Consider the following 20,736-nt stretch of genomic DNA (forward strand, 5'->3'; position numbering starts at 1 on the left):
TTTCTTAAGTTTTTATTATTTGCCGTTTTATTATTATTATTGTATTTATTTATTTATTACTGATTGATTGATTTTCTTTATTTTTGATTTGTTTATTTATTTTTCATCTTATTTTGTGTAGAAAAATAAAAATTAAGATATTTGAGAACAGTGGAATGTTTTATCAGAGCTTTTCTTGTAGAAAATCGAAACCAAAGCAAAGTTTATTCATTTTTCTGTTTTTAATAAACGTTTTTTTTTTTTTTTGGAAAACCTGATGCGGCCCAGTCTCGCCCAAACCCTAGCTCCAGTGGCCCCCAAGTAAATTGAGTTTGAGACCCCTGTCTTAGAGTGACATGTAGTTGAGTTCAGCTCTTGGTGGACTTCTTCTGCAACACAAGCTAATTATGGCCTGGATTATTAGCCCCCTTTGCTGATTCCTGATTCATAAAAAAAGCGAAACACACACGTTTCCGTTCCTTCCAGACATCATGACAAAACGCTCTGAATGCTGACTAATCGCTTAGTGCATCCCTCAGTCTACGAGGTCACTTTTTCCCATAAAATTTCAAGTCGGGATTCATTTGTCACAGGTCTGTGTTTTTGTCACTTAAGTCTGCTGCTGAGCCAAATAAAGAATGACTCACCGCTTCCTCTCTCACATCAACATCAGAGCAAGAGATGAGGAAGAAGCTGCTATTATTTACACTCTTGTATGAATATTTCACCTGTTTGACCGACTTCAAAGCTCATTTCTTCATACTGTGCCGTATTTTATATAGTTGCATCCCAATGGGAACGCATCAATTAAACATGTTTACATGAGGAGTTTTTCTTCTTTCTGAATGACTTTTCCGAAAACAATGGTATACATGGAAAGGAATATTCTAATCTCTTGTCTACATGCGCCGCTATAATCAACCAGAATAGTCAATGGGGCATACGCAGTAAAATGTAAACATCAACATCACATGATACCGACTTCCCTAAGTTTTTCTTTCACTTGTTGGAATAACTCCGTATTGCCAGTTTTTTGTTCGTCCAGTCTAGAAATTTAGTTTGGATCAAAAACCTGCGTGTTACGTCATATCTGAGCAAAATGATAAATTTAAACAGGAAAAGATCAAATTCAATCTTGCTAATATTTTATAATTAAGCTCGGCACATGTTTTATATAGATATATATTTTCTTTTTTAATAAAACTGGACTTGTGAATGGCGTATAGAAGGGTTTAGATTCTGTTCCACAGATGGCGGTAATGCACACAAAAGCTGCTTGCCAACCGCCAATAAACAACAGAAGAAGAAAAACACCACAAAGAAGAACGCAGTCTGACAACTTTCCGTTTAAGCGGGTACAAGATACCTCAATCGGATTGGGGAAAGGAATATTCCACCCCTGTGAATCCGATTATATATTCATTCGGATTGGCACTTTTTTTTGGAATGAGGTGTATACAAAGGTTACATTCTTTTTGTTTAAGCAAAAAAAACTAATGTATTTGGAATATTTAGGTCCATGTATACGTGGCTAAACAAAAGACACACCTATGGGTGGCGCTGTGGTATGGTAACAGGTATGCAGATGGACCCCCGTGACTCCAAATCATAGAAGAAAAAAATGTGCATTTGTCCGTTGTCTTCCGCTTACGAAAATTGGAATTACTTCTGCAAGGCATTATGAAGACAACAAAATATCAGGAGAATGTCAACTGAGGTGACTCATGCCTGGCCAAATATTCATATATTATGTTGGCTCACTTCTGGTCCCGTGACAGCGACAAGGCGGCGGTGGGTCGGTGGAGTCATCGTTCTCATATTGCCTGTGTACACAACAACAAGTTGGCATTTTCATATTTTCCACACCATTTCAAACAGTGGAATCGATCATCTGCAGTCTGAGTCTGTGAGGCAAGCTCTGCTCAAGGTGATGCAGGCCAAGTCTCACTTTTAGTTCTGCTAGACCGAAACATGGTGAGGCTGCGTTTCTGTTTTATGTTGCCAAAATCTGGACCAGTCTTCCAGAAGATGTGCGACAATCCTCAACCTTGGCAATGTTGAAATCCAGGCTGAAAAAACTTTTATTCTTCTGTGCTTATTTTGGTAATGGTAATGGTTTAATTTCATTTGAGCATGCATCAGATTACAATTGAATGCATCACATAATCAGTTCACAGTTCCACATGTCCAAAAGGAGTAGGAAGAAGCAAAGCTTATTAAATCCTACCCCTCCATCTGGTACTTTTACAATCAGTAACTGTTACATTTGTTCACTTCCTGCTTTCCTAATATAGTTTAAGTTTTTTTTTTTTTTAATAATGTACCTCGTACCGAAGTACAAGGTGATATGATCATACAATGACATAATGGGTACCATGTAATGGCCACAGAAGTCCATCAGCTGAGGTAGTGGGGTCCATAAGTGCGTCGCTACAAGATACTCAGCTGTAAGAAAAGCTACTGTCATGATCTGTGTACGGGGAACAGGTACAGGACCATATATACGTGAATAATCGTTGTTATCATGCATCCTCCTCATCTGCAAGAGCGACTGCAGTGAGCAGACGCGCCTGTAGGGGGCGCGTATTTAAGGAGGCTCTTCCAGCGCGCCGGGGTGGTTGGAGGAAGAGAGAAATTGTGACGTCACACATGCGAATGGATGCTGAGAGCCGGCGTTTTAGCCACGAGGGCCAACTTTGTCAAGAGACACCTGACGGGATTCCCTTTTCCCTCCCGGCTGGAGCAATTGGACTGTGGGCAAGGTTCCGGACCCAGGAATCGGACGGAGAAGTAGATGCGCGTCCGTGAGTGGAACTGCGGCTTTCACCTCTGTTTTACAGACAAGCACTGACTCTTCGGGAACTTTGGGACATTTGCGGGGTGGGGGGTAAACTTTCGGGATTAATTTGGGTGTTTCATTATTGTCTTTGTTGGCGGGAGGGATGTTTAGTTAGTTGGTTGGGAGGGGATGACATGCGTTTTTTTTTTGGTGTAATTAAACTGCCATGGTGTGGCAACCCAACATTTTCGACAGTCCTTCCTTTTTTTCTTACAGCTGATATCCGCTCCCCCCCGTGACCTTCCTTTTTGCGTTGTAGCCTCGTTGCCTCTATAGGAGGGCGCGATCGTTACAACCATAGTAAGTGTCAATATAGTGATACATATATATAGCACATCATGACTGGTTCAAGACTCCTCATCCTTGTATTTAGCAAACATCAACTGCTTGTATTGTTTCTTGAATTGGCTCATCGTTGTGCATTGTTTGACTTCCTTACTCAATCCATTCCATAGTTTGATTCCATATACTGAAATGCTATGGCTTTTTAACGTAGTCCTAGCATATAAGTGTTTCAAATGTAGTTCTTCCCTGAGATCATATTTCTCCTCTCTTGTAGAGAAGTATTGGATGACATTTTTAGGGAATTGGTTATTTTTAGCCTTATGCATTATTTTAGCTGTTTGAAGATGAACTATATCAGCAAGTTTAAGTATTTGTGATTTTAGAAATAAGGAGTTAGTATGTTCTCTGTAGGCGGCATTATGAATTATCCTTACTGACCTTTTTTGCAGTACATTTAGCAAGTGAAGATTGCTTTTATAGTTATTAGCCCATATTTCCACACAATAAGTAAGATATAGTAGAACCAGTAAATAAAATAAAATATTTTTTTTTAGGGTGGGGGGTGGGGTTGCTTTGTTTTATGGAATGATTTGGGAATTTTCTGCAAATCACTATGAATTGCCTTGTGCATAAATGGTGCTCTATAAATAAACCACCCTTGCCTTGCCTAAATGTGACAACCTCGAGCAAGTAAAAAAAGGGAGTGCCTTATACATTTTGTACCTCCGCAGTCTCTCCTCTAACCGATTTGCACACTGTAATGACTCTGCAGACAGAAGACGCAATCAGCAGAATCAAATGTGATATAGCCGCTAATCGCAGGATAATATCAGCTGGCTGTGGCGAAATTGATAACATGCCTCCGTCTAAAAGTCACACAATGCAAAATGAAGCCTATTGTTTCAGTCCTGCCTTCTTAAGGTCCTTTTTCTCCTGTCACCATGTTGTGTCCATATCTGTCATCTTCTCTTGACATAAACTAAGACGCATCCATGAGATCCATAAGAACATGGACGGACCTCAATGTAGCTCAATTACTGTCACTAACACACAGCTCACAAGGGCCAGAGCCCATTAGCTTCTCGGCATGTGTGTGTGTCCACATGATGTGTGTGCAGGACAGTGGACATGAGTGTCGATGCTTAATGATTACAAACAGTGCTTAGTTACAAAAAAGGCAAAAGACAACCAGGTAGTATGGGGGCTATATCTACTCTTGTAGTCTAGTACTCCTCTGTACCATGGCTCAAAATTACAACAAAAAAAAACCATAATAACAGAGAGAGAGATAGGCCTCTATTAGTCCATAAATACACTACCGCTCAAAAAATTGGGATCATTTGGAAAATTTTTTGGCCAGTCTGAGATATGGCTTTTTCTTGGTAGTCCTGCCATGAAGTCCAGCATCCTGAAGTCGCCACTTAACTGTTGATACTGACACTGGTGTTTGACGGCTACTATTTAGTGCAGCTGCCAGGTGACGACCTGTGAGACGTCTTTTTCTTAAACTACACACTCTCAGATATTTGTCTTCTTGCACAGTTGCGCGGCGTTTTTCTGTCCTTGTTAGACCCAGTTTGTGCTGCTCTCTGAAGGGAGTAGTTAACAGCATGGTAAGAGATTTTAGTTTTAGTTTTAGATGGGTTTTCTAATAATCTATTAGCCTTATAAAATGATGAACTTGGATTAGCAGCCATACCAGGAGATTGATGCAGAGGACTGACAGTTGTTGATAGTAGGCCTCTATGCAAAAATGTACATCCTTCTTTGAAAATCATCTCATTCATTTTAATAAAAAAAAAACACCCAAAAAACCTTAAAATGTATTATGGAAAGCAGGAAGTGAACAAATGTAACAGTTACTGATTGTAAAAGTACCAGATGGAGGGGTAGGATTTAATAAGCTTTGCTTCTTCCTACTCCTTTTGGACATGTGGAACTGTGAACTGATTATGTGATGCATTCAATTGTAATCTGATGCATGTTCAAATGAAATTAAACCATTACCATTATCAGTTGTTTGCAAAATGGATAAAAATGTTTGTGAAATGCATGAAAATGTGTTTTTCTTTGGAAAACAAAGACATTTGCAAGTGATCCCAAACCTTTGAGCGGTAGTCTACATATACGACATGCTTTAGTGAGACAAGGGGTAGACATGACAGAACGATTGGGCAATGAAGGATGTGGAACAAGAGGATAGGGGAAGGGAAAAAATATGAATTCCAAACAAAGCTCCTATAGAGGAGTACAGTGTGGGACTAAAAAAAAACCTCAGCATACATTTGCACAAGTAAGCACATTTTTACACAACATGAACAACAAGACTAGTGCCACAAAGGGGAAAGGGCATGATGAAAGTCATCGCCACATGCAGCCAATTACGGCGCAAACTGTGGTCCCCGCCACGTCCACAAAGACAGCCTTTACAAGCAAGTCATTTTCACACAAACTCTAATAGCCCCCATCTTCAATGTTCCTTATTTTTTCCAAATTTTCCTATGAGTCTCTGTGAAGCATTGGTCCACTCTGCAGGCTGCTCTGCTTTTAACCAGCACCAAAAGCCAACGTAGGGGAAAACAAACATTTAAATGCAAATCACCTTGATTACAACATTGTAAAAAAAAAAACAAAAAACGCATGTAATGAATGTGCTCAGTAACAACAAATGAAAGGATGGCTCCAACCTCCATTAAAGAGTATAATCATCATCAAATTGTTTTTCACACTGGATAATGTGGCTTAAACCTCAAGTAATACTCACTGGATTAACCTGAAAACCTACTACTCTACTGCATGTTCTTCAAGTGAAACAGCACATTTTCACAGAAATATACCATAATTTTTGATATACCGGTACTTTTTTGGATGACATACAATATAGTATCCACCGTCATTAAGTTAATGGTGAATGAGGACTAACATCCACCAAATACGGCATCCTTTTTGTGTCTCTGACCTTTTCTCTCCACTGCTCAATTGCAGCTCTTCTCGTTTAGCTGCTGATGGTGTGCCATGCTGAGTAATGGAAGTATTGTCCCTCCTGCCTTGTTATAAGGTCACTAGTTCATCATATTGGTAACATTTGGTAACACACTAGCCTGTTGAAATTGTTTACTTTCACGAGTGACCAAGAAAGGACTTGGTTATTAGTTTCTTTGAATATTACATCACAAAATGTACTTCAAAAGGTACTGCAAAATTGCCGGTTCATGAGGCGGATTATCCTGACCAAACGGCACACAGTTTACTCAGGTTTCACAATTTTTGAGTAGTCAGTGTACAGCTTTATACATTTCTCATCCCCTGAAAATGATTCATGATGTGGTATTGCATTCCTCTCATATGAAGTGTAACAATGCTGCATTCCAAAGTACAATGTTGTGTTTACAGCTTTCAAGTATCAAAGATACGGTTAAAAAAAGTGGGTGGGAGAGCACCAGTCTGTGCAAGGCTTATTATCCTTCGAAGCTGTGCACATTAAACCGGACAAGAGCAAAAATGATCAATGTACTAACATGATCAACAGGCAGAGGAAAGCGTGAAGGAATGCCAGTATCGCCGTGAATAGGAATTTATTCTGCACATAAATTCTGGAGGCTTTTTTCACATGTGAGGGAACACATAACCCTCGTATCATCAGCTCACTTATTGAACACCATCTGTCTGAATATCCCCCAAACACACAAGGAGAAAAAATGTCTAATTTAGTTGGTTAAATTTTGATGAATACAAATTTTAAAAACATTTCAGTCCAAGAAAAATCCCCCAATTTAAGCATAGTTTGTACCAGCATGTCATTGGGACTTAACTATAGTGTGTTTGTATTGAAATAGATTGGATTAATTTGGCCTGTTGGTGCAAATCTGTAGTAATTCTAAAGCTCCCCCCAAAAAGTCGAAATTATGAGATACAAAGTCAAAATCTGTCATTATTTCGACTTTTTAATCTCATTATTATGACTTTTTATCTCATAATTTCGACTTTCTTATCTCAAAATTTCGACATTTTATTTTGTAATTTCATAATTTATTGAACACCATCTGTCTGAATATCCCCCAAAGACACAAGGAGAAAAAAATGTCTAATTTAGTTGGTTAATCTTGATGAATACAAATTTTAAAAACATTTCAGTCCATGAATAATCCCCCAATTTAAGCATAGTTTGTACCAGCATATCATTGGGACTTAACGGCAGTGTCTTTGCACAAAAATAGAATGGATTAATTTGGCCCGCCACTGAAGAAAAAAATTATCCCAATGGTAAATCAAAATTACAAGAAAAGAAATTCAAAATTACGGGATAAAAAGTAAAAATTATGAGATGGAAAGTCAAAATTACAAGATAGAAAGTCAAATTTACGAGATAGATTAGATAGATCTATTAGATAGAATGGATTAATTTGGCCCGCCACTGAAAAAGAAATTATCCCAATGGTCAATCAAAATTACAAGATAAGAAATTCGAAATGACGAGATAAAAAGTCAAAATTATGAGATGGAAAGTCAAAATTACAAGATAGAAAGTCAAAATTATGAGATAGATAGATTAGATAGATCTATTAGATAGATTGGATTAATTTGGCCCGCCATTGAAAAAAAAATATCCCAATGGTAAATCGAAATTACAAGATAAGAAATTCGAAATGACGAGATAAAAAGTCAAAATTATGAGATGGAAAGTCAAAATTACAAGATAGAAAGACAACATTACGAGATAGATAGATTCGATAGAGCTATTAGAAAGATTGGATTAATTTAGCCCGCCACTGAAAAAAAAAAATTATCACAATAGTAAATCGAAATTACAAGATAAGAAATTTGAAATTATGAGATAGAAAGTCAAAATTACTAGATAGATCTATTAGATAGATTGGATTAATTTGGCCCGCCACTGAAAAAAAAATTGTCACAATGGTAAATCGAAATTACAAGATAAGAAATTCAAAATGACGAGATAAAAAGTCAAAATTATGAGATGGAAAGTCAAAATTACAAGATAGAAAGTCAAAATTACAAGATAAAAAGTCAAAATTTAGAGATTAAAAAAGTCGAAAATTATGAGATACCAACTGCGCATGTGCCGCAGGTGCCGTCTTTTTCACAGTCGTCTACGTCACTTGGCAAATCTCATTATTTCGACTTTTTATCTCATTATTATAACTTTCTATCTCATAATTTTGACTTTCTTGTCTCAAAATTTCAACTTTTTATCTCATAATTTTGACTTTATATCTCATAATTTCGACTTTTTATCTCATTATTTTGACTTACCATTGGGATAATTTTTTTTTCAGTGGCGGAAACAGGCTTCCATACCCCCATGATAAGGAATAAAGAAACAAAATAATCTATCCATCATGACTCAACAATATTTGACTGCTCTTGTGGGTTGACACATAAATGGAACAGTATGGCCGCTGCAGATAAACGGTGCTTTACTGGGACACCCTTCTGAAAAGCTGATCCCTTACCTTGATCCAGATCATACTCCTCCATGGTGCTGACAAAGTGAGGTCTGGAGTAGAAGTTGTGCGGCCCCGGCTGCTGGAGCCCCCCCAGGCTAAAGAGGCTCCGCTCATTTGTAGCACAGCATGAAAAAGCCCTCCGGCTCGGGATACAGGGGTAGCGTGTCCAGCTCTTCATCTCCAGGTCGAACGCCTCAAGTGCCGTCACCGGCATCTTTCCTTGACGACCGCCTGGGAGTAAGGATGGGATGAATATTCAGTTTACAGTCAAGGCTGGAATGTATTGCATGAATAATTGAATCCAATGATTCAACAATCCCAGTAGGATGGACACTCGACATGCTGCTGCACAGGCTGCTGTCAATCATGTGGAGTTTGTTGGTGCGGTTCAATAATGTTGCACAACAGGGGAACATTTAATTTAGGAAATTAGTGATCTAATGTATGATCACTCAACTCAAATGTCCATCAATAATTCAGATGAAAAATTTAATGTTTTATTCCACACAGCAAAGTGTTTTTTTTTTAACGTGTCTTGGCAATTTTTCATTTCCTTACTTGTATTAATCTTAGCCTAAAGCCTGCTGGGCATTTACTATGACGTGACACCACCACTAGGAACCATCATTCATTTGGATTGGACATAAAAGGTGGGAAGGAAGGACGTGAGACAAAGCTGTGAGTGAGTGGGAAGGTTTACAGTCAAATATGTCACAGACTAAAAGCTTCAGATTATGGTAATGGTTTTATTTCATTTGAACATGTCAGATTACAATTGAATGCATCCCATAATAAGTTCACAGTTCCACATGTCCAAAAGGAGTAGGAAGAAGCAAAGCTTATTAAATCCTACCCCTCCATCTGGTACTTCCACTTCCAGTTACAATCAGTAACTGTTACATTTGTTCACTTCCTGCTTTCCTAATATAATAAAATAAAAATGTAATTAATTTTATAAATTTTTATTTATTTTTTTATTTTTTGTCACGTACCGAAGTACAAGGTGATATGAGCATCCAATGACATAATGGGTACCATAGTAAGTGTCAATATAGTGATATATATAGCACATCATGACTGGTTCAAGACTCTTCATCCTTGTATTTAGCAAACATCAACTGCTTGTATTATAAGTATTTGATTTTAAAAATAAGGAGTTAGTATGTTCTCTGTAGGCGGCATTATGAATTATCCTTACTGACCTTTTTTGCAGTACATTTAGCGAGTGAAGATTGCTTTTATAGTTATTACCCCATATTTCCACACAATAAGTTATGGAAACATGCTGCAGCACTGATTAGGATTTCTACCTCCTACTACCTTAGAGTGTAGTGTGACACCCACTTCGGTATCTCTCTATACTCACCTGGAATATTTCTGACGCAGCTTTTCAACTACCATCAGTTAACATCATCAAGTGTTACTGCTCTCCATCTAGCAGGCCCTGCTCAGTTGGCAGCAGACCACTCAAAGCACGAGTGCTGACACAAGCAATGCCTCCGTGCCGCATTTGCTGCACTGAACTATACAACACTGAACTGTTCCGTTGTGCTTTTAACTGCCTGACGGATGATCACATCGCCAGCCTCAAAGCTTTTCACCACAGTGAGACATTATATTAAAAAAAAAAAATATATATATATATATATATATATGTAGGGGGAAAACATCCTACCCATGATATAGATTTTATTTCCTTTTACAAAGGGCGTGGCTCCATAACGCGGCGTGGGCATGGAGGTGAGCGGTTGCCACTGGTCCTTTTCTGCCTCATAAACTCTCACCATGGCCTGTGGCGTGATGTCTGCTCCCATACCTCCCAGTGCGTAAACCTTGCCATCTGCAGGGACAACACACAAATACGTATATTGAAGGTTATGTACTTTGAAGTGCATCACATTTACTTTGGCACAATTGAACAGGGTGTCTTTATAAAAGTTACTGTTTGTTCACAGCAAAAAAAAATTACGAATGTGTAATAGTGCAGTTGAAACAATAAAGGGCGGGTCACCATTTAAAAAAATAAACACGCATTATCTCACAAAATGAAAACAACAACCAATATTGTTAGAGTTGTTTGTGTGTCTGTCCGTTTTTTGTGTGTGTTTTCAGAGAGGTGACTGCTGGGAGTGCATCTTGGGTGTGTCCAATCAGGTGGAATTCCATGATTCAGATGATAGAGGCGTGTGACAGAAAATAACTGATAACTTAGCCCAGGGGTCTGCAACCCACGGCTCCAGAGCTGTATGTGGGTCTTCAGCTTTTTTGTTGTGGCTCCCTTCGTAATGCTCAAGTATTTAATACCCGAACTTGTTGGGTAAACATGTTTGTCAACAAATGTAAACAGAGTTTATCTTCTATATCGGGCTGCATGGCGGTCGAGTGGTTAGTGCGCAGACCTCACAGCTAGGAGACCCGAGTTCAATCCCACCCTCGGCCATCTCTGTGTGGAGTTTGCATGTTCTCCCCGTGCATGCGTGGGTTTTCTCCGAGGACTCCGGTTTCCTCCCACATTCCAAAAACATGCTAGGTTAATTGGCGACTCCAAATTGTCCATAGGTATGAATGTGAGTGTGAATGGTTGTTTGTCTATATGTGCCCTGTGATTGGCTGGCCACCAGTCCAGGGTGCACCCAGCTGGGATAGGCTCCAGCACCGACAGCGACCCTCATGAGGATAAGCAGTAGAAAATGAATGAACCTTCTATATTAGCAAGATCCGATACTAGCAAGAGTAATCGATCAACTCCGCTTTTTTTTTCCTCTGAACTACTTTGATACCCCAAAATTCCCTCTAAATCTGGCAGTCAATCAAAATCATGAGAGCCTCGCAATTCGATCTGGATGTGCACAAGTCGCTGCACATTTCTTCAGGCATCAGGTATAAACTTTTGAAAATGTATAAGATATTGTATATGAATTGTTTATGAGGAGGTAAAATAGCTCTTTTGATAGGAAAGGTTGCCGACCCCTGACTTAGCCTAAATGTGCAGCCCCTATACTGTGTGTGTGTGTGTGTGTGTGTATATATTATTATTAAGATGCCAGTTTAAATCCCAGTAGTGGTGGTTTGACAGTAAAATTCCGAAATACACCCCAGCACTGCAGTGTCAGTCCCTGTCTGAAGTTAAAACGTAGGGAGCCAGCTAAAATGCTGCATAAGCAAAACTAGTAAGCCTGTTGAAGAAGTGGCGGGGCAGAACATCGAAGGAGAGAAGGAAGGAAGGAAAGGAAGGAAGGAGCTAGCCAAGTTCCGGATTAGCGGTCCATTAAGAGTTGTGACTGTCCAAATGTGACAAAGTGAGTCACAAAGCGAGAGTGAGATGTCACGCAGGCAGATGACACAGCCGGAGAACTGTTGCTCAAACTGTGAGGAATATTCAGCACTAATAAATCTGTCACTCAGACTGAGTGTGAGCATCCCAGTCAAGATTGCTGTACACAAAATCATCTCACCATCAGAACGTCTTTTATGCTGAGAAGGAACTGGAGGCTTTCCCTGAAAAGCTTTTAGCGGGTTTTTGTTGTTCATCTCACCGGGGAGTAGAACAAGCAGAGCATAACGTAATTGCAAAGGGACACACTTAAGGTGGAACGGTGTGATAAGCCTTCCATAAATAGCAGCTGTTAAACTGCTTTTTGGTCACTCGTTTACGTGAGTAAACAGTACTACTAGGTTCCGAGTAGCGGAGGTAAGTCACCAGTAGCCACGTATACATGGACCCAAATATTCCAATTGCATTCGGTTTATTTGCTCAAACGGAAAGAATGTAACCTTTGTATTGAAGGTATTTGCTCAATTTTGCTAGCTAAAGATAAAAGCAAACACATAGATACTTTTACACGCATGACCATGAAAGCAGTTCAAGCAAGGGCAGTGACGAAAGCTGATAGGTCCAGGACTCCAGCCTCAGGACTCCAGCCTCGAGTGTATAGGGAAAGAAAGGGTGCTTTTTTACAGCTGTGCTGTAATAAGACCCGCTTACTTGTAGGAATACAGGGACTGCAGATAAGCCCGGATGTCTGTATTAGGTATTGTCAGGAATAAACTATCTGGTTCTCATTCTATAATTTGGTTCTTTAAGGTTCCCTTATCCTCTATTCGAAACCCACCCAGAGTCCTCAGGGGGAGGATTTCTACAGTATACACCTCATTCTGAAAGAAAAGTGCCAATCCGAATGAATATATAATCGGATTCACGGGGGGTGGAATATTCCTTTCTCCAATCCGATTGAGGTATCTTGTACCTGCTCAAACGGAAAGTTGTCAGGGTGCGTTCTTCTTTGTGGTGTTTTTCTTCTTCTGTTGTTTATTGGCGGTTGGCAAGCAGCTTTCGTGTGCATTACCGCCATCTGTGGAACAGAATCTAAACCCTTCTATACGCCATTCACAAGTTCAGTTTTATTAAAAAAGAAAATATATATCTATAAAAAGCATGACCCCAGTTTAATTATAAAATATTAGCAAGATTTAATTTTATCTTTTCCCATTATTTCAGCGCATGCTCAGATATGACGTAACACGCAGCTCGAGATGTTCTTCAGTTTTAAAAATGGAGGCCAGCAATCGGCACTGGACTGCTGCAGAAAGTTTTTTTGATTCAAACTTAATTTCAAGACTGGACGAAGGAAAAACTGGCAATACGGAGTTATTCCAACAAGCGAAAGAAAAACTCGAGGAAGTCGGTATCACGTGATGTTGGTGTTTACGTTTTACTGCGTATGCCCCATTGACTATTCTGGTTGATTATAGCGGCGCATGTAGACAAGAGATTGGAATATTCCTTTCTATGTATACCATTGTTTTCGGAAAGGTCATTCGGAAAGATTCCATTCGGAAAGAAAAAAACTCCTACACTGCTGTTTTTCCAACTGTCCCAACATCCGTGCATGCACACAACTTGTAGCACACAACATTTGCTCACAAGGAAGCGGGAAGTTAATTTTCCATATGTTTCATATTAAAAGAAAATATTCATTTTGTTTTATTTTGTCTTAAAATTGAAAAACGTCTCCATGTGTGCGCCCACAATGATACCTGGAAACTCACTGTGCCCATGATTTGGCCCAGTCTTGGTGTAATCATGCGCAATCTCCTCTAATTAAGGAAAGTGGGGCTCTGTTCTCTGCTTGTCACCCGGGGAGTCACCATAGCAACCGTGGCGTAACCTGCAGACTTATTACACTGCGGCTGTTTGACGGCACTTGGTGCTTGCCGACCAAATCCGTTATCACCGAGAGGCAGCCCGATGTGAGTCACAGCAAAGTGAAAAATGTGAAGCGTCTTTTTCGTTTCTTTTTTTTTGTCATGTTTTTGCTTCTCCTCCAAAGCCTTGGTTTAGGAGACTCAAAAGAGGCTTTGATCCCACAGCATCTTTCATCACTAGCATCCCTTCTCTCTTGTCTCCGTCCTATACCATCGCCCCCCTCCACCCCGCCCCCTTTGTGGCTATTTATAACTCCACTTTGATGGACACTATTTGCTTAATTGACTGTTCCATTTGTCCTTTACTCAACCTCTTTTGCTTTCCTTTTATTTTGCCATTTCATCTTCACTCAACCATATCTAAAAGACAAAAAACGCACACTTCTTTTAAAATTAACTTTATATATACTTGTGTCACATGTTGCCCACTTGACTAAATCAAGACAGCAAAGCATCGAGTGGAACTTGAGAACTTGACAGTTAATGCTAGCTTTAGTCGGGTAGCGAAGGTATTTGCTGAATTTTGCTAGCTAAAGATAAAAGCTAAAACAAACACAGTCTCACAAATACAGACAAAAGTAAGATCCTCTACATGCACCCACACAAAAAAAGACTAACGTGACAACTGACAGTTAAGGTGGAAACATCGGGTACGCATATGACAGCTTGCTTTGCAACAAAAAAAAAGCAGAATGTTCTAGATGCCTTGATGCCTCTGCGAACAAACGAAAGCAGAAACATCATGAAAGAAGCGGTTCAAGCAAGGGCAGTGGCGAAAGCTGATTGGTCCAGGACTCCAGCCTCTTACACAATATTGAGTGTATAAAAACATCCGGGCAAAGAAAAGATGGGTGCTTTTTTGCAACTGCGCTGTAATAAGACCCGCTTACTTGTAGGCATACAGGGTATTGTTGTCAGGAATAAACAATCTGGTTCTTATTCTATGATTTGGTTCTTTAAGATTCCCTTATCCTAGGAACTAGGATGAGCTGCTATCTGTATCAGTATCTGTACTCAAAGTGGGCAGTTAATGAACCGGAAGTGGGCGTGGTTTATTTTAAGACGACAACCCATTTGGACATTTCACCCACTGATCATGTTTGGGATGTTCTGCATTGACGTTTACGATATTTGAGGCGATAGTAGTCCCGCCAGATACTGACTGTTTTCAGACATTTGTATGGTATTGCGTAAGAAAGTCTCTTTTCTGTTTTAGACAAATCAAAGGTGAAATCCCACAGTGAGAATTAAAGGCCAATGCACTCATCCCCGTGACAATGTGTCAATACATGATCAATAAAGACTCCCTGCGGTGCTTCAGTGGGATGGTCAGGGGCGGTGGACCTAACAGCTTTAATCTCCAGCAGGATTTATGAAGGTGTTGTTTCTTCTCATTTATCACTTCCCGCGTTTTTTTTTTATCTTTCTATTGTTGCTCTGTTTGCCGGATTAGTGTATAGTGTGTATAACGCAACCATTATTTTCCTCTTCACTCAATCAATAGTCCTTTCAAATCCTCTGCATGCCGTGAGAAGTGAGAGTGGGGCGGGGAGGACTTAGTGGCTCAACAAAAGAGAATATGGAAGAAAGAGGATACAAATAAAAAGACCACCTGAGGCAGCAATGAGATAACAACTTTCTATCATCACCTGGTTGATGAACACAACCAAAGACGATTTGTCTGCAGATTGCACAGGAATGATTGTGGATTTGTTGTTTGTTCGGTTGATAAAGGGTCATATCCAGCATTTCTCGATGGAATGTTGATTCCAACAAGAGAGAGACAGAGTGCAGACAAAAGAGAACTGTTAAAAGTTGTGAAACTAAGACCCCCGTTCACCCACTCAGCCATTAAACCTCTCCATCTATCATCTGTCTCTCTGTATTCCCGGAGTGACCATTATGTCGATCGAGATCTACTGGTCGATCGCAAAGTTAGTGTGGGTCGATTGCATGTGTCAATCACATCATAAATGTCACTTTGTCGTATAATAAAACTTATCCGTTGACTTTTAGCAGTAATGTCAAATATCTGATGGATTTGCTTCACATCAGGAACTCCATGATAGAAAAACTAACAATTCGAATTTAAAACCAGTATCATAAACATTGATTCATTCATTTTTCTACCGCTTATCCTCACCAGGGTCGCAGGGGGTGCTGGAGCCTATCCCAGCTGTCTTCAGGTGAGAGGCGGGGTACACCCTGGACTGGTCACCAGCCAATCACAAGGCACATATAGACAAACAACCATTCACACTCACATTCATACTATGTGGAATTGAACCACTGCGCTGACGTGCAACCGTATCATAAACAAACAAATCTTATTTTGAGCTGTTTGTCAGTGTGAGAGGTCTCACTTGCTCACATTTTGTATTTGCGGAACATATAAAAAAATGCTTGCTGACTGTATTGTTTTAAATAATGGCCCATCGGTCCAAAATTGATATCCTTTTACATAAAATTTGATGTAATTATGATTGTAATTGCATATCCAATCGTTTACCACAAAGAGATTCCCCCTACTTATTATACATAAAAACGTATTTCTATCTGAGATTAAATGTGATTAATTCTGAGTTAACTGTGGCCAAAATGTGATTAATCACGATTAAATATTTTACTTGATTGACAGCCCTAATTATTATATAAATGTGGATTAATTATATTGTTATTTCGTTAATTTGTTAGGTTTCATGATAATATTTCAGTACCATCTATCATTATTCTAAATTATTTTATTAAGACCATTTATTTTCATCTGTGTAAAGCCTGCATCATACGAATAATCTTTTTTAATGTAGTTTTCAATTTGTTTACTTCCTATAAACCAACATTTTCCTTGTCCACTGCTAAGAAATATGAGCATTGTTTTTAACCTGACCTTTCCATTCCTGTCACTGTGGGCCTGAACTTGACAAAAACTTTTCCCGTTTATTACTTCTGGTAGCAGGCAGCAGGAAGCAGCAAGCAACCCTTTCACACGCTCTGTGGTTTGGGAATATAGGGACTCAGATAATTTATCAACATGAAAAATATATAGTATTGAGCATGACTGATCGTATCATAAATCAGGAGTGTATAATAAAATGTTGGCCTATTGACAATTTTTTTCTATTTGTTTTATTTGTCGTTTCCTCCTTCTCAATGGTACCAATAATCCTATTTAAAGGTTTTTAATTATGCAAGTCATATGAGTAATGTTAAATTAATTTTCACGTCAATGCCAATTTGACACCTGACTAATTTTGAACAGAAGAGAGACAAAATTGATGCTGATATTATTATTCCGCCGCTCAATAAAGCTGCTGTTTCACTGATTGCTAGCATATGCAATGTGACTGAGCCCTGTGTAATCAAAGCGCGGTCCAATTGGCTGACAATAACCGGTGTGACAAATGTGATGATGATGATGATATGCAGAGACTACAGCTGTGATGTTTGCGCAGGAGGCCTGTCCTCCTTGTGACATCGTACAAGACATGAACTTGAAGCGACAGCTTTACATTTCACACGTCCTCACACATAGACACATTGTGAAATTCCTCTGAGGTGTTCTGTTGTGCAGACCTGACAGCTGCGTTTGAGATGTGTTGCATGTGATGACAGGGCAGTGCCACAATGAATTGGACGGAGAAAGAAATCCAACACTTCAACACAATGATGCAACAACGCATATCGAAAAGTCGTCTGTATTCATTGTCCCTGTTGCTGTTACTCTAATTCCCTTAATTGCTTAGTTGTCTTATATTTGGGTCTTTATATTATTTTTGGGCTGCACAGTGGGGAAAGTGGTTAGCGTGGAGACCTCACAGCTAGGAGACCCGAGTTCAATCCCACCCTCTGTGTGGAGTTTGCATGTTCTCCGGGTACTGCGGTTTCCTCCCACATTCCAAAAACATGCTAGATTAATTGGCAACTCCAAATTGTCCATAGGTATGAATGTGAGTGTGAATGGTTGTTTGTCTATATGTGCCCCGTGATTGGCTGGCCACCAGTCCAGGGTGTACCCCGCCTCTCGCTTGAAGACAGCTGGGATAGGCTCCAGCATACCCATGATTATTTCTCTTTGTATTCACCAATGAGTCAACATTGGCATTGCATGGTGTTTTCACGGCAGATGTTTGTGACCGGGGCTGCACGGTGGTCGAGTGGTTAGCGCGGAGACCTCACAGCTAGGAGACCCGAGTTCAATCCCAACCTCGGCCATCTCTGTGTGGAGTTTCCATGTTCTCCGGTTTCCTCCCACATTCCAAAAACATGCTAGGTTAATTGGCGACTCCAAATTGTCCATAGGTATGAATGTGAGTGTGAATGGTTGTTTGTCTATATGTGCCCTGTGATTGGCTGGCGCCGCCTCTCGCCCAAAGACAGCTGGGATAGGCTCCAGCACCCCCCCCAGCAACCCTCGTGAGGATAAGCAGTAGAAAATGAATCAATGAATGAATATTATTTTCATATACAGTATTTTCTATTGGAAAAAATACTTCAAAATCCAACATCCTGTGTTCAAACGAGTAATAAAATGTATCGTGATTGCATTTAAACCTTTAATAATCATATGTCACCTCAATTTGAGGGCTCTGAGTTATAAGTATTTTTTTTTTGTTCCCACTTTACATAAATCAGAGAAGACCTTTATCTTATTCAAATGAAGAGCAATTAGCGTGACACACTGCTTGTACTCCAAACTCGCTGCAGTGCCACAAAGCTATTCAGCCATGCAATACATTTTTTAAGGAAAATTACTGGCAAATTACATCCTTGTGGGCAAAAATGTACCACAAAATGGATTGGGGAAAAAAAGGGCGTGTGAAAAGACCTGACAGAGTAGAGGTTAACATGAGGCTTTGGAGAGTCAGATTATTATATTCAAGTGTTTGACCAAATCCAGAACCTTTCGCATAATGAGATTATTTTTGTGAGAAATTGCAGAGATTTAACCTTGAAACCTCCGAAACGTGAGGTCAGCATAACCGCTGGTATCAGCTAAGCTAAACGGAATTGAGCCCCTGAACGGTGGAAAGAAGAACGACTCAAGGTCCAGACACTCTTTGCCTTATTAAAATGAGAAATAGTTTGACAGCCAACTTGCTGCACATCTCATTTCTCTTCCGCTGATTCAACACAGAACTCCCAAATCAGAAGTTTGCAAAAAAGGCTATTAATTCTTACTGTTTCATTCATATTGACATATTTATGTTACAGTAACCAAAATAAGATATTATTCTCCATTGTGGTGATGGACTCCGTGACAAAGGGGCATTAGTATGAAGACAACATGATGTTATGAATTCATTGGCTCACCTTTTATTGATTCAAGATATGAAGTTTTCTTTCAAGTTTTTTCCAAATGCAGTTTTAGAGCCCTCCAGAGATGAAATAACACACCTATATTCACCTTTACACTAGTATTATACTATATATACTATACGTATACTGTACTATATTGACAGTTACTGTGGTGCCCATTATGTCATTGTATGGTCATATCATCTCATACAAAAAAATGTTTAAAAAAATGTAAAAAAAAAAACACAAATTTTAATGTTAAAAAAATTTAATTATTAAAAAAATTGTTTTTAAACATTTTGAAAAAATTAAAACTTACGAGTTACATTATTAAAAAAACAGAACAAAAAAAACTTAAACTATATTAGGAAAGCAGGAAGTGAACAAATGTAACGGTTACTGATTGTAAAAGTACCAGAAGGAGGGGTAGGATTTAATAAGCTTTGCTTCTTCCGACTCCTTTTGAACATGTGGAACTGTGAACTGATTATGGGATGCATTCAATTGTAATCTGATGCATGTTCAAATGAAATAAAACCATGGAATTACCATATTACCCAATATACAGTAAAGTCTTGTTATATCGATATTGTGTCGCTATATGTGTCGTTATATCGACGCTTGTGTCTTCGTTGGAATAGGTGTGTATGCTATGTCAGTTGGTTCTTCTGTTGCAGGCATGTGTTTGGCCAGCTAAGTGCGGGAATCGGTGTGTGTGCTGTGCTCTGGTGGTGGAAGTGTGAAAAATAAAGTTGACTGGAAGCAGCCGTTCGTCGTGTTCTTTTTTGGTATTGAAATCCTTAAGCAAAGATTGATTTAAGCTGCTTTTGTATCGATATAAGCAGACCAAATTGGCTGGCGGGAGATGAAAAGGGCATCGTAGTAACCGGATTATCATAATAACCGGGTATCGTACTAACGGAACTAATTATATCATAAAAGACTAGAAATTTGCCGGGAAAAGAAAATAGTATCGTAATAAGCAGTAATTCGTTATAACCGATATCGATATAACGAGACTTTACTGTAGTCGACATTATAATTGGGGTGCTCCCATCGATCGGCCACAGATCGGATTCAGGCTCATGCAGAAACCGTGTATCACTTTTAGTGCAGGAGGAACTGTCGTTGTCTGTCTCACTGAATGAGTGACAGCAAGCTCCCATCCCGAGTTTCCATAATTCAACATCTTCTCTAACCATCCGGCTTATTACAGCCAAGATAGGATTCATTGTCACAACTAAGTACTTCATTTGGAATGTTTATGAACACACTTGCCTATGCCTGTTTGTTAGGTAAGAGATGAAAGGGCCTAATATCAAATGATTTGCAGCATGGTAAATACAAGCATGTATCATTCAAGCGAGAGGAGCTTGTTGGAAGGTATTACTCTTTCCTTTGTCTACGTGTGGAGTTGGGATGATGAGCAGTTGAGTTGGAAGGACCCTAGTTGGAAAACTTGCCTGTCTGGAAATTGAAAAATATATACGTATCTTCCAAAATAAATAATAATTCATATGCACGTAAACATCACATAGACAACACGTGTCACAAGCTGCCCGAGGTAGTGGGACACCTTGAGAAGGAGTTTGTATATTTTTTTTTCCACAAAAGTCTTCTTTTTGTGGCCAAGGGCATAAATCTGATTTTTACACATACTAGCTG

At 39.3% G+C, this 20,736-nt stretch overlaps 1 protein-coding gene across 1 annotated transcript in view; it reads right to left on the reverse strand.

Moving 5' to 3' along the window:
• The window catches only part of klhdc8b (kelch domain containing 8B), a 65,201-nt gene that overhangs the window by 9,171 nt on the left and 35,294 nt on the right, over positions 1-20,736 (reverse strand). The window contains exons 4-5 of the mRNA XM_058084711.2: positions 10,247-10,411; positions 8,578-8,802 (exon numbers count right to left, since the gene is read on the reverse strand). Coding sequence (XP_057940694.1) covers positions 8,578-8,802; positions 10,247-10,411 — 390 coding nt within the window. The remainder of the gene's footprint in view (positions 1-8,577; positions 8,803-10,246; positions 10,412-20,736) is intronic.

Source organism: Doryrhamphus excisus, linkage group LG17 (assembly GCF_037039965.1).
Source record: "Doryrhamphus excisus strain RoL-2023G ecotype Guam linkage group LG17, RoL_Dexc_Guam_v1.1, whole genome shotgun sequence".
Lineage (NCBI taxonomy): Eukaryota > Metazoa > Chordata > Actinopteri > Syngnathiformes > Syngnathidae > Doryrhamphus > Doryrhamphus excisus.